This window comes from Pan paniscus, chromosome 5 (assembly GCF_029289425.2).
Source record: "Pan paniscus chromosome 5, NHGRI_mPanPan1-v2.0_pri, whole genome shotgun sequence".
NCBI classification, from domain to species: Eukaryota; Metazoa; Chordata; class Mammalia; order Primates; family Hominidae; genus Pan; species Pan paniscus.
The window spans coordinates 57,123,837-57,136,704 of record NC_073254.2 but is presented as its reverse complement, the minus strand read 5'-3'; the positions used below and the strand labels follow the sequence as shown (position 1 = coordinate 57,136,704).

General features: G+C 38.9%; 1 protein-coding gene across 9 annotated transcripts in view; it reads right to left on the bottom strand.

Annotated features, from left to right (window-relative positions):
* Positions 1-12,868, bottom strand: part of UBR2 (ubiquitin protein ligase E3 component n-recognin 2) — a 132,166-nt gene that overhangs the window by 53,662 nt on the left and 65,636 nt on the right. For all 9 annotated transcript variants that reach the window (XR_004671978.3, XR_008625617.2, XM_003833292.6 and 6 more), the window contains 5 exons: positions 7,572-7,735; positions 7,383-7,482; positions 4,762-4,890; positions 3,123-3,306; positions 35-96 (listed from right to left, as the gene is read on the bottom strand). Coding sequence is in view for 7 of the 9 variants with exons in the window: in XM_003833292.6 (XP_003833340.2) it covers positions 35-96; positions 3,123-3,306; positions 4,762-4,890; positions 7,383-7,482; positions 7,572-7,735 (639 nt within the window). In the remaining 2 variants the exon portion in view is untranslated. The remainder of the gene's footprint in view (positions 1-34; positions 97-3,122; positions 3,307-4,761; positions 4,891-7,382; positions 7,483-7,571; positions 7,736-12,868) is intronic.

Here is a 12,868-nt window from a genome sequence, read left to right as displayed (position 1 = left end):
TAAGTATTCACTTTTAAATGTAAGCACCACTTACTAGAGGTAGGAGCTCTGGAAATTTATATGCCACTTCACTTTTGCTTAATAATACATGTAAACCTGCATGAAAGAACAAACAAAAAACAGTATTTCTATCAGTAAAAATCATTTACGAAAAATACCCTAAATATTCACTCAACTTTATATCTAACTTCTTTTCTCTTTGGGAACCTATCAAATTACCAATTAAGATAGAAAATGATCTATATTCATAAGAGGCTTTTTATTATTATTATTATTTTTTTGAGACGGAGTCTCACTCTGTCACCCGGCTGGAGTGCAGTGGCGCGATCTTGGATCACTGTAAGCTCCGCCTCCCGGGTTCACGCCATTCTCCTGCCTCAGCCTCCTGAGTAGCTGGGACCACAGGCACCCGCCACCACGCCCGGCTAATAAAAGAGGCTTTTTAATGCTTCTCATGAATCTGTTATCAAAGGCACACTTAGAACTAGTCTTAGTTGTATGTACTAATACACACCGATGACATTTTAAAAGCTATCAAAACAATTTATATACACGTTATGCCAGCTTTAAGAGTTGTATTTCACTGGGCCATGGAATTTGTTCCCATTTAAAGTATAGCAGTGAGAGATCCTTCTGGCCACTGATCGGAGAAACTGGCCCTGGAATTCACGGTCCTTACTGATACTGACCTTTGAATTAAGTTCCCCAGAACTTTTAGTTTAGGATCAAAGCCTCCTTAGTTTCTAACCTCAAGGGATCTTGGCTGACTGCAACCTCTGCCTCCCAGGTTCAAGCGATTCTCCTGCCTCAGCCTCCTGAGCAGAGCAGCTGGGACTACAGGTGCACTCCACCATGCCCAGCTAATTTTTTTATTTTTAGTAGAGACGGGGTTTTGCCATGTTGGCCAGGCTGGTCTCGAACTCCTGACCTCAGGTGATCTGCTGGCCTCGGCCTCCCAAAGTGCTGGGATTACAGGCATGAGCCACCACGCCCAGCCTTCAGTTCATTCTGAATGTGTTGTTTATGCTATTGCTTAAACAGAGGACACCCTTTAAAGTCTTATCAATATATAATGGCCATTTACTCAAGCCTGGTTTGAGGCTTTCTTCATCTAGGAAAACTTGCACTACTAATGCCATTCTAATAGCTTATTCTCAACATTTACTGCTCCATTTGTAAATGTTGTAAATGCTCAACATTTACAAACTCCATTAGCACTTGCTTCAAACTGTCCATGAACTGTTTTGTGTTGGTTTACTTAGATTTCCAATTAGATTATAAGCAGTTAGGCTAAGGTTTATGAAATACCATGAAATGAATACTCAAAAATATTCACACAACAGCTTTGAGGGAGGTAAAAACCTAGGCAGAAATTAGTACATTTTTAGAGTACTGACTTTTTTCACTGTAGATAACTATCAGCATCAGCTTCCTCCCATAAAATTAGACTTTTTTTTTTTTTTGAGACAGAGTCTCACTCTGATTTTTAAAGGCAGAAGAGATCAGTGGCTCAGTTGGAGACAGGACTCATTACTCAATTTCTTGCCTTTTTTTTTTTTTAAGGGCATGTGCAGGGCATGCCACGCTGCGCCTGCTTGCTACTTCCACACGCATGCCTCACTTTCTTGCCTTCTGTCCAATACTTTTCCACAACACCATGCCATCAATTGCCTGTGTTGAGGATTGACAGTTCAGTTGCTCAAAACACTTATAAAAACAAAACTGGGCCTGAACAAGTTATAGAAATAAGAGAGATTTCTTCTTATGATCATGATTTCATTCTAGGTAATGGTCTATTGTACCATTTTATATTCATATGTCTAGGAATAACAACTTTATAAGCCTCAGAGTAAGTAATTATCTTAAATTACCATGACTTCAATAATATACCCATGGCAAGGGTCTATCAGTGGGATAATGTGATAGGTCTCAGAACAATGAAAAAAAAATGCCTTCAGAATGAAAGAGGAATCATTACTACTGACCCCATGTACATTAAAAGGATAATGAAGGAATATTAACAACTCTAGGCCCACAAATCTGATAACTTAGATGAAATGGATCAATTCCTTGAAAGACACAGACTACCAAAACTCACACAAGGAGAAACAGATAACCTAAACAGGCCCGTATCTATTAAAGAAATTGAGTCAATTATTAATAACCTTCCAAAACCTAAAGCATCAGATGAGATGACTTCACTGGTGAATTCTGTCAAACATTTAAGGAAGAAATGAAACAAACTCTCTACAATCTCCTCCAGAAAAAAAAAAACAAAAAACAAAAAACACACCCTCACATCACATTAAGCTACTGAGCCACAAACTTAACATAAACTACATATTTTACAATGAGTAAAAATACCTTCAAAATTTCTTTCTGTTCTCTGAGTTAAAACGGAACTAAAGAAAACAACAGTGTGCGAGCAAGAAAAGAATACCTAGAATCAAGAAATATGAAAGCTGTACTGAAATGAGTCTGCAGAGATGGATAAGTGCATATTCAAAGTCTTCGGCCATGTAAGATGGCAGCTTCAGACATTCTACCAATTAATTACAAGTGGCTTATAAATCAACTACTTGAAATTAAAAGAATTATCACCCCATTATGTCCTTGTTCTTGACCTGTTGCGTAAAAAGCTATCAATAAATATATGAAACAGCTCAGAGGGAGAGGAAAAAAAGGAGAATAGAAAACCTAGGGTGGCTTCAAGTGATTAGCAATTGCTTAAGTGACAGATTAATTTGAATGGTAACAACATAGACTTTGAAGCTGGATTCGATGAAATGATAAAACATGTGGTATCTGTAGTTGTCTAAAGAAGCACTATGGTATAATGGCTATAAACATGGCCTCTGGTGCCAAACTTCCTCATAATGCCAACTGATTCTTTCTTGTTGTGTGACTTACTAAGCAAGTCACTCTCTATGCCTCTGTCTTCCCATCTATGAAGCAAGCTTAATAATAATACCTACTTCACAGGATGATGTGATGATTGGATAAGTTAATGATGTAGAAATCACAGAATAACATCTGGCACAAAGTAAGTATTCACAGATATTAACCACAAACAACAATTTAAAAGATAATTTTAGGGTTTTATTTTAGGGGAAATGCTTTACCTGCAAGTAAGCGAGAAACTGGGAGGTGAATGCTAACTTTTTCTTGGGAAACACAGTATCTGATAGTTTCCACTGAATGTCCACAAATGCTTAGTGTGATTGGCTGTTCACCATCAGTATAACCACCATGACACTGCATCAGTACAGCGAGACATTTCTTGTAAGCTTCGATTAACACTTTCTCCTAAAAAAGAGGGTTTTTCTGTAAGTTACTCAAAAGGTTGAGTTTTTACAACATTGAATAAGCACCTTAAATTCAGTGAGTAAGTACCTCAAATAACAATATGGGCAAAACCAAACTCAATCCTCCCTCCCAAATTTGGTCCCTCTTCCAGTGTCCCTCATCTCAGTGAATGATACATTTACTCATATAGTGCAGAAATCTAGAAGTTATTCCAATACCCTCCTTTCCCCCATTCCCCATTGTCCAATCTATTACCAAGCTGGCAACTTCATCTTCTAAGTTTCTCTCAAAACTTGCTACTTTTCTCTATCTCTAGTAACTCCAAGGCATTGCCAAGCGTCTCTCTCTATTAAATTCCTGCTTTGACTCTTGCCCCCTTCATCCATTCTCCATACAGAGCAATTTTAAAAAACATGTAAATTGAATCATGTCACTGTATGGAGAATGGATAAAGGGGGCAAGAGTTGAAGCAGGGAATTTAATAGAGAGATGGTAATCTCTAAAGGCTTCCCACTTCAATTCAAATAAAATGCAGGCTGAGTGTGGTGGCTCACGCTGGTAATTCCAAGACTTTGGGAGGCCGAGGCAAGCAGATCGCTTGAGCCCAGGAATTCAAGACCAGCCTGGGTAACACGGCGAAGCCCTGTCTCTACAAAAAATAGAAAAATTAGCCAGGTGTGGTGGTGTGTGCCTGTTGTCCCAGCTACTTGGGAGGCTGAGGTGGGAGGATCACCTAAGCCCAGGGAGGTTGAGGCTGCAGTGAGCCAGGATTGCACCACTGCACTCTGGCCTGGGCAACAGAGTGAGCTGTGTCTCAAAAAAAAAAAAAAAAAAAAACCATGGCCAAGGCCCCGAAAAATCACTCCTGTGCCCAAATCTCTGTTCTCTACTTCTGTGCTCCAACCACAGACCTTTCTATAGCTCCTAGGACTACCCTAGTCCCTGTCATCACAGACTATAATGCAGCTGTCTTCTCAGTCAGGAATATCATTTACTCATTGTTCCATTAACTTTTACAGATTGTTCAGACTTTACAGAAACCTCCCTAACCTCATAATGTATACAGGCTCTCATCTAGACTTTATCACCAAAGGAAGGCCAAAATAATTTTAAGACACAGGACAAATGTACCAATAATAAAACTTTATTTTTGAATAAATTTAGAAACTACCATTTTTATATCCTCAAAGTCTAGAAGGGATTATGGAAAAAAAACAAAGATAGTTACATTAGGGAAGAGACAATCTGGATTATTTCTTTCTCTATTTTTCAAGTTTTTCCTCAGGCTGTAGAATTTTAAAATTTTACTGAGTTTATAGGTGAAGGAAAATACGCTGTTTAATGAACTAAGTATCACCACTATTTTCTCTAGATCTCCTTGAAATTTACTTAGGATTCTGCTTATTCCTCCCTCTTCCACTTTCCTCCTATTCCCCGCACCCAGAAGAAACTCACATCTGAAGCACACCAGTCCAGCATCATTGAAATGACATGTGTTAATTTCATTTGTAGTGTGAAGGCTGCTTCCCACTCTGGTTCCATTTCAATATGTTGTCCTACTTGACGTGTAATTGGATCCATTCCCTTAAAGGAAGTGAAAAAATTATATATGAATGAAAATTATAGTTGTTCTTTTATATGGAAACCTAAGAAGTAATGTAGGAGAAATATATATTGATTATAAAAACATAGAAGGTATAAGTTTTAACAGGAAACTTCAAGTACTATGAGAAATAATAGCTTTTAAAATTATGTGTTTATATAACATTCTCTAAAATATAAATTTAGAAATCCCAATAAACGCATTATTTCAGAGGTATCATCTGAGATCTGTTTTAGGCAATAAAATACTTCAATATTTCACTGCAATAATCCTTCCTTTTTAGCTCTATGGTCTATAGAAAAAATTGTTAAAAGAAATGTGACAAGCTTTTAAAATGTTATTGAATTTATAACTGTATTTTATAATAAAGTTTTAATATTATGTCCTAATATGCAATTAAAAGTTTTCACAGAGCCTGAAAGAAGGCAAAACAATAAATAGCTTTTAATTAAAATTACTGTTCAGAAACTAGCCTAACTATTCTAGTATGTCAGAACTTATTAAACAATAGAGAATACAGAATACTTCAAGTATCAAAAATGACCAAAGTAGCTATTGTTTTCACAGATACATGAAAAACATAGTAGTATTATAATAAACACCCATGAACTACCACCCAACCTAGGAACTAGAATGGTAAGTCAGGCCAGACATGGTGGCCCACGCCTGTAATCCCAGCACTTTGGGAGGCCGAGGCGGGTGGATCACTTGAGGTCAGGAATTCAAGACCAGCCTGGCCAACATGGCGAAACCCTGTCTCTACTAACAATACAAAAATGAGCTAGGTGTGGTGGCGTGCACCTGTAATCCCAGCTACTCAGGAGGCTGAGGCAGAAGAATTGCTTGAACCTGGGAGGCAGAAGTTGCAGTGAGCCAAGATCGCGCCACTGCACTCCCACCTGGGCGATAGAGCAAACCTCCACCTCCAAAATAAATAAATAAATAAAAATAAATTCAAACAAATAAAAATAAAAATGGTAAGTCAACTTTGGTCATTCCTTTTCTTAAGAAAGCCAGGTGGCTACTAAAGAAATCATAATAGTACTTGCTCAGATTTTTAGAGACGTCACCTATCTTCTTACAGTTATAACTGGTTAAATATACCTGTTCGTTTCTACTTCTAGATTCTGTTTTGTATATAGGGATGTTTCCTAAAAAGAGAATTAAACAGGGGAAAAAGGTCTACACTGTATTATATAAATACCACATGAAGGAGAGAAAAAGAAACATGGAAACATTAAAAAGCAAAATCAAAAACCACTACAGTTTCTCAAATAACTTGACTATACTTCCAAGAAAGCATATTAAAAAAATAAACTTGTAACCGCTAAAGAAAGAACATTAGTGGAATCCAAAGAAATATAAAAGTGGCTGGCGCAGTGGCTCATGCCTGTAATCCCAGCACATTGGGAGCCCGAGGTGGGCAGATCACTCGAGGTCAGGAGTTTGAAACCAGCCTGGACAACTTGGTGAAACCTCCTCTCTACTAAAAATACAAAAAATAGCCAGGCATGGTGGCAGGTGCCTGTAATCCCAGCTACTCAGAAAGCTGAGGTCAGAGAATCACTTGAACCCAGGAGGCGGAGGTTGCAGTGAGCCAGGATTGTGCCATTGTACTCCAGCCTGGGCAACAGAGTGAAAAACTATGTCTCAAACAAAACAAAACAAAAAACAAACAAAAAAAAACAACCCCAAAAACTGGCCAGGTGCGGTGGCTCATGCCGGTAATCCCAGCACTCTGGGAGGTTGAGGTGGGTGGATCACTTGAGGTCAGGAGTTCGAGACCAGCCTGGACTACTTGGTGAAACCCTATCTCTATTAAAAATACAAAAAATTAGCTGGTGTGGTGGTGTATACCTGTAATCCCAGCTATTTGAGAGGCTGAGGCAGGATATTCACTTGAACTCTGGAGGTGGAGATTGCAGTGAGCTGAGATTGCGCCACTGCACTCCAGCCTGGGCGACAGAGTGAGACTCCATCTCATAAACAAAACAAAACAAAAAAAAAACCAACACAGAAAAAACCCAAGAGCAGTAGATGCCGGAATCTTTGCTGGGATCTCCTTTGCTCCACACCTTTCTAAGAATCTCCAATTAAAGAGGAGCTTCCTGGTCAGAATTGCAGCCATCCAAATTGATCTTTTGGAAATGTGCACGAAATGAAAAGATGCGCAGACAGAAAGCTGTTCATTTCAATGAACAACAACAACAACAAAGAAGCTGGGCCTGGGCCCGTGACTGCGCCTCTAGTCCCAGGCAACTTTGGAGGCTGAGGCAGGAGAACTGCCAGAGACCAGGAGTTCAAAGGTATAGTACACTATGGTTGTGTCTATGACTAGCCACTACACTCCACCCTGGGCAACACAGTGAGATCCCCATCTCTTAAAAAGAAAAAGAAAAATTAAAAAAAAAAAAAAAGAGAAAAGAGAAAAAAAAAAAAAAGGAAAAAGAAAAGTGTAACAGTTTTTACATACCTGCATACATTTTAGTAATTCCAAAAAGGCATCAAACCCTTCTAGGAACTTCTGCCTCAGCTCCTCTGACCATTCAGTTGGTTTGCTAATTAACACATACCTGAACAAGATAAAAGTGACAGTGGCAATTAACATAAACATTGACTTTCTATAAATTGCAACTGGTTTAATAATTAAATGAAAACTTACTTGAGATCTAAAATAAGGCTCTGTACTCTCCTAAATTTGAAGGCTTGTAAAGCAGTGTATCGTTCAAACTGAAATCTGCCCTGGGCATCTCGATGTCTCAAATGATCCATAAAAGTCTTAATGATAATGCTCATCAAGTTTTCTTCTGTGATGAGCATTCGAGCCTAAAAACAAAGTTTATCAGAGTGCATGGTAATCAAAAACTATGTACTAGGAAGACTAAAAAAAAAGTCACCAACATTGTTTAGCTCCTTCAGTTTAAACCTTTTTCAACACAACTATATATCATAAATGCATTACTGTGTATTTCTAAATAACAATTACTTACTCCAATTGCCATGTGTATGAAGCAACAATTATACCAGATGCCAGAAAGATGCCAGAATGTTAGAAGACAGTTCCAAGGCTCATTACTCAAAGATAATTCAGGGTGGGGGCTCTGAATCAGGCTGCAAATTTTCCTTAACTGAGACATTTAGACACCTATAATGGTATGGTATAGTTATTCTAGGATCCAGAGGTTTACGACACAGATTCTCTAGAACTCAGTATGAAACAATATTTTCTCTTTATTTCCTTAGTTGAGATTTATTTTTTGTTTGTGTGTGTGTGCATGTGTGTACATATATATTTTTTTTAATAGGCAAATACATGTAAATCATACTAAATGCAACAGGGAGTCTCCTAGCTCTTGAGGTCTTCTTTCTAAAGGCAAATCTTGTTAATCATAGTTCCTTGCATATTCTTGCAGAGATGGTATATGTATGTGTATTTTATATATATATAATTACAGAACCTGTATTTATATATATATATAAAATCAGAGTATATACTACATAATACACACACATATATAAAATGTATAAATACATAAAGTGTGTATTAAGTATACACAAGTATGTATATCTATCTTTTTCCTACAAAAGATAGCATATTATATTGTTTTGTACATTTTTTTACTTGATATGGGACAATGTCCCATATCAGTTCATACAAATGCTCGTCATTCTTTTTAACCAGGTCTACTTTTGTATCAGATTTTATTTAGCCAAGCTTTTACTGGTCAGACATTTGGGTTGTTTCCAGTTTTATGCTATTAAAAAAGATGTTGCAACAAATATCCACTGTGTATAGTTGTAGGAATATTTATAGAATAATTTCCTAAAAGTGGAAGTAATCGGTTAAAGAGTATGCACATAATAAATTTTAATGATATCACCAAATTGTTTCCACAAAGAGGCTCAACAATTTCTCTTTCTACCTACAATGTGGGCCATGCCCTCTCATGCCCTCCATAACACAATATAACTTCAAACATTTTGCTCTTTGCCATTTTGATAGTGTTAATCTCTGCCCTAATAGAGTCAGAAAGTCTAATGTTACTTTGAATACTTCATTTTGCACTCTGATACAAAAGATCATGGATCCTCACCCTGACATTTTCCAGCCTCAACAGCTAATCTCTCCTAGGATTCTAGAGTGTTATTGATGCTGGGTGACAACTTAAACAGGCCTCGCATAAGTCAAGATGAGGTAATTAGCAACAGAAAAAGTTTCATCAAAACGTAGAACAAGGCCAGGTGCAGTAGCTCACGTCTGTAACGCCAGCACTTTGGGAGGCTGAGGCAGGCAGATTATTTGAGCCCAGTTCGAGACCAGCCTGGGCAACACAGTGAAACCCTGTCTCTATAAAAAATAAAACAATTAGCTGGGTGTGGTGGCATGTACCTGTATTCCCAGCTACCTGGGAGGCTGAGGTGAGAAAATCACCTGAGCCTGGGAGGTCAAGGCTGCAGTGAGCCATGATCACGCCACTCCAGCCTGGGCGACAGAGTGAGACCCTGTCTTAAAAACAAAAAACAAAAAACCCCCAAATAACCAGAAACAAAAATGCAGAAGACAGAAGTCTAAGAATATATTAAAACTGTATTCTAATATAGATGTTAAATTCTAAAGTCAGCAGATAAGTAGAAAATCTGTAAATATAAAACTGAGTTTGAAAACTTCAGGACTTAAAGCAGGCAGTAAGAGGAAGTTTGGTGGAGAGACAATATTGTTAGAATGTAAACCCCCACCAAATCAAGGCACTTACTAGCATTTTTAGTTTCAGGTGAATGTTAACAGAGATGGTTCACATACTGCACAATTTTGGATTAGATTCTAATTGTCTTTAGGGGTATCAAAAAAAAAAAAAATAGGCTGGGTGCAGTGGCTTATGCCTGTTATCCCAGCAAGGGAGGCCAAGGTGGGTGGATCACCTAAGGTTAGGAGTTCGAGACTAGTTTGGCCAACATGGTGAAACCATATCTCTACTAAAAAACACAAAAATTAGCTGGGCGTGGTGGTGGGCTCCTGTAATCCCAGCTACTCGGGAGGCTGAGACAGGAGAACCGCTTGAACTCAGGAGGCAGAGGTTGCAGTGAACCGAGATCATGCCATTGCACTCCAGCCTAGGCGACAGAGCAAGACTCTCTCAATTAAAAAAAAAAAAAAAGTAAATAATGATAGAGTGGTTCATTACTACTACTACTACTACTACTACTACTACTGCTACTACTACTACTACGATGGTTCATTACTAATGTCCCATTAAAACAGGAAGTAGCTGGCCACAGTGGCTCACGTCTATAGTTCCAGCTACTTGTGAGGCTGAGGTTGAGGACTGCTTGAGCTCAGGATTTCGAGGCCAGCCTGGGCAACACAGCAAGGCCTTGACTCTTAAAAACAAACGAAAACCCCAAAAACCAAAACCAAAACAAAAACCAGGGGAGTTATTCAGGCATTTCTACTTCTAAAAGATAACAAAAGAAGCACATATTTCAAAGTTACAAACAGAAAAGAAAAATAAAAGACCTTAGGTTCTCAGCTTTATCACCTTATGCTAAGAAATTGTTGCTAACCTTTCAAAGTAATTTTCAACATTAAATACCAAACATTATTTGGTATTTAGTCTTGGTATATATTTCTTGTACTTAACACTTACCCTAAAAAATTATTATTATTTTTTTTGAGACAGAGTTTTGCTTTGTCACCCAGGCTGGAGTGCAGTGGCATAATCTTGGCTCACTGCAATCTCCTCCTCCAGGGTTCAAGTAATCCTCCCACCTCAGCCTCCTAAGTAGCTAGGATTACAGGTGTGTGCCACCATGCTTGGCTAATTTTTTACATATATTTAGTAGAGACAGGTTTTCACCAAGTTGTCTAGGCTGATCTTGAAGTCTTGACCTCAAGTGATCTGCCTGCCTCGGCCTCCCAAAGTGCTGGGATTACAGGTGTGCGCCACTGTGCCTGGCCTTTCTTAATTTTTATGCCTACCATTCACTTTGCTTTAAAAAGCATTACCACTATCAGCCGGGCACAGTGGCTCACGCCTGTAATCTGAACACTTTGGGAGGCTGAGGTGGGCGGATCACTTGAGGTCAGGAGTTCCAGACCTGTCTGGCCAACATGGCGAAACCCCCTCTCTACTAAAAATTAAAAAATTACCCGGGCATGGTGGCGGGCACCTATAATCCCAGCTACTAGGGAAGCTGAGGCTGGAGAACTGCTTGAACCCAGGAGGCGGAGGTTGCAGTGAGCCCAGATCATGCCACTGCACTCCAGCGTGGATGACAAGAGCGAAACTCTATCTCAAAACAAAAACAAAAACAAAAAAAACCCTGATTATATTAATTACAGTTTTTATTCATTTTATATGATTCATATTCAATTTTGTATTGCAAGGCTCATTACCTATTTAACAGCATATTCAAAATGGGCCAAATTCTCCCATAAGACTCTGAAAAATACAACTGAATAATAATAATCATCTATGCTTATACTTTTAAACTAAACATGCCATAGCATACAGGGATAATGCTGACTGAACACATATTTAATAAATTAGAACAACTATCATACTCTAATCACTTGAATTATAAGCACTATTTTTTTTTTTTTTTTTGAGTCAGAGCCTCACTCTGTCGCTCAGACTAGAGTGCAGTGGCATGATCTTGGCTCACTGCAACCTCCACCTCACGGGTTCAAGCAATTCTCCTGTCTCAGCCACCTGAGTAGCTAGGATTACCAGCACCTGCCACCATGCCCAGCTAATTTTTTGTATTTTTAGAAGAGACGGGGTTTCACCATGTTGGCCAGGCTGGTCTCGAACTCCTGACCTCAAGTGATCCTCCCACCTTTGCCTCCCAAAGTGCTGGGATTACAGGCATGAGCCACTGTGCCTGGCCAGTACTGGGTCTTGACCAAACTAAAAATGAAGACTGTGTTAATTGTAAGGTAATTGTGATTCAAAAGGTACCACTGCTGTAAAACATTCCACTAATATCTAGGGCAAGTTATTTTTAACCAGGGATGTGCATAATAATTATTAACGGAGTTTTGTTTTTTTTTAAAGAACTATAAAAGTATTCTTTCAGTCATGATGAAGTAGCTTGAGGATGACCAACATTTCCACCAAGAACAACTAGAAACGCTTAATAAAAGTAAAAAAAAGTTTGAAATCACTAGAGAGCTGCTGAGACAAGGACTCCGGGAGATAAAACCAGGGAGAAAGGGAACTGCACAAGGAGGTGAGCCAGCATTCTGCAGCTGCTTTTCCCTCAGCATTTGTCTATTCTGGGAGTGGGGTAAGAGGGGATTTAAGATCCCAAGAAAAAAACAAAGCTACCTTTGCAAAAACTGTTAACAGTGAGAAAATTATGACAATGAAAGAGATCTGACCTAATTGACTTCATCTTGCCTTTAATCTCCAAAACTGCCCTTATTCATTCCTGGGTGCAGGCCAAACTAACTTTGGGAGGAATGTGGTTTACAGTTTAACTTTAAAACAAAGACTTTAAAGACTTTAAAACAAAGGCTGGGTGTGGTGGCTCATGCCTGTAATGCTAGTACTTTGGGAGGCTGGGGTGGGAGGATCATTTGAGCCCAGGAGTTCAAGACCAGCCCAGGCAACATAGCAAGACATTGTCTCTACTAAAAATAAGAGATAAAAAAAAAAAAAAACTTAGCCAGGTGTGTAGTGGCGCACACTTGTAGTCCCAGCTACTCAGGAAACTGAGGCAGGAGGTTGGCTTGAATTTGGGTGGTCGAGGCTGCAGTGGGCCACGATTGCACCACTGCACTCTAGCCTGGGCAACAGAGCGAGACCCTGACTCAAAAAACAAAACAAACCAAAAAAACAAACAAAGACGGTAATAGACTCTCCCTGAAACAAACTCCCTCCTTGCTTGGGAACCAGACTGCATTTGTAAAACCAACAAATTAGCCACTAGATTAGAAATTATGGCTCAGAAGTCATG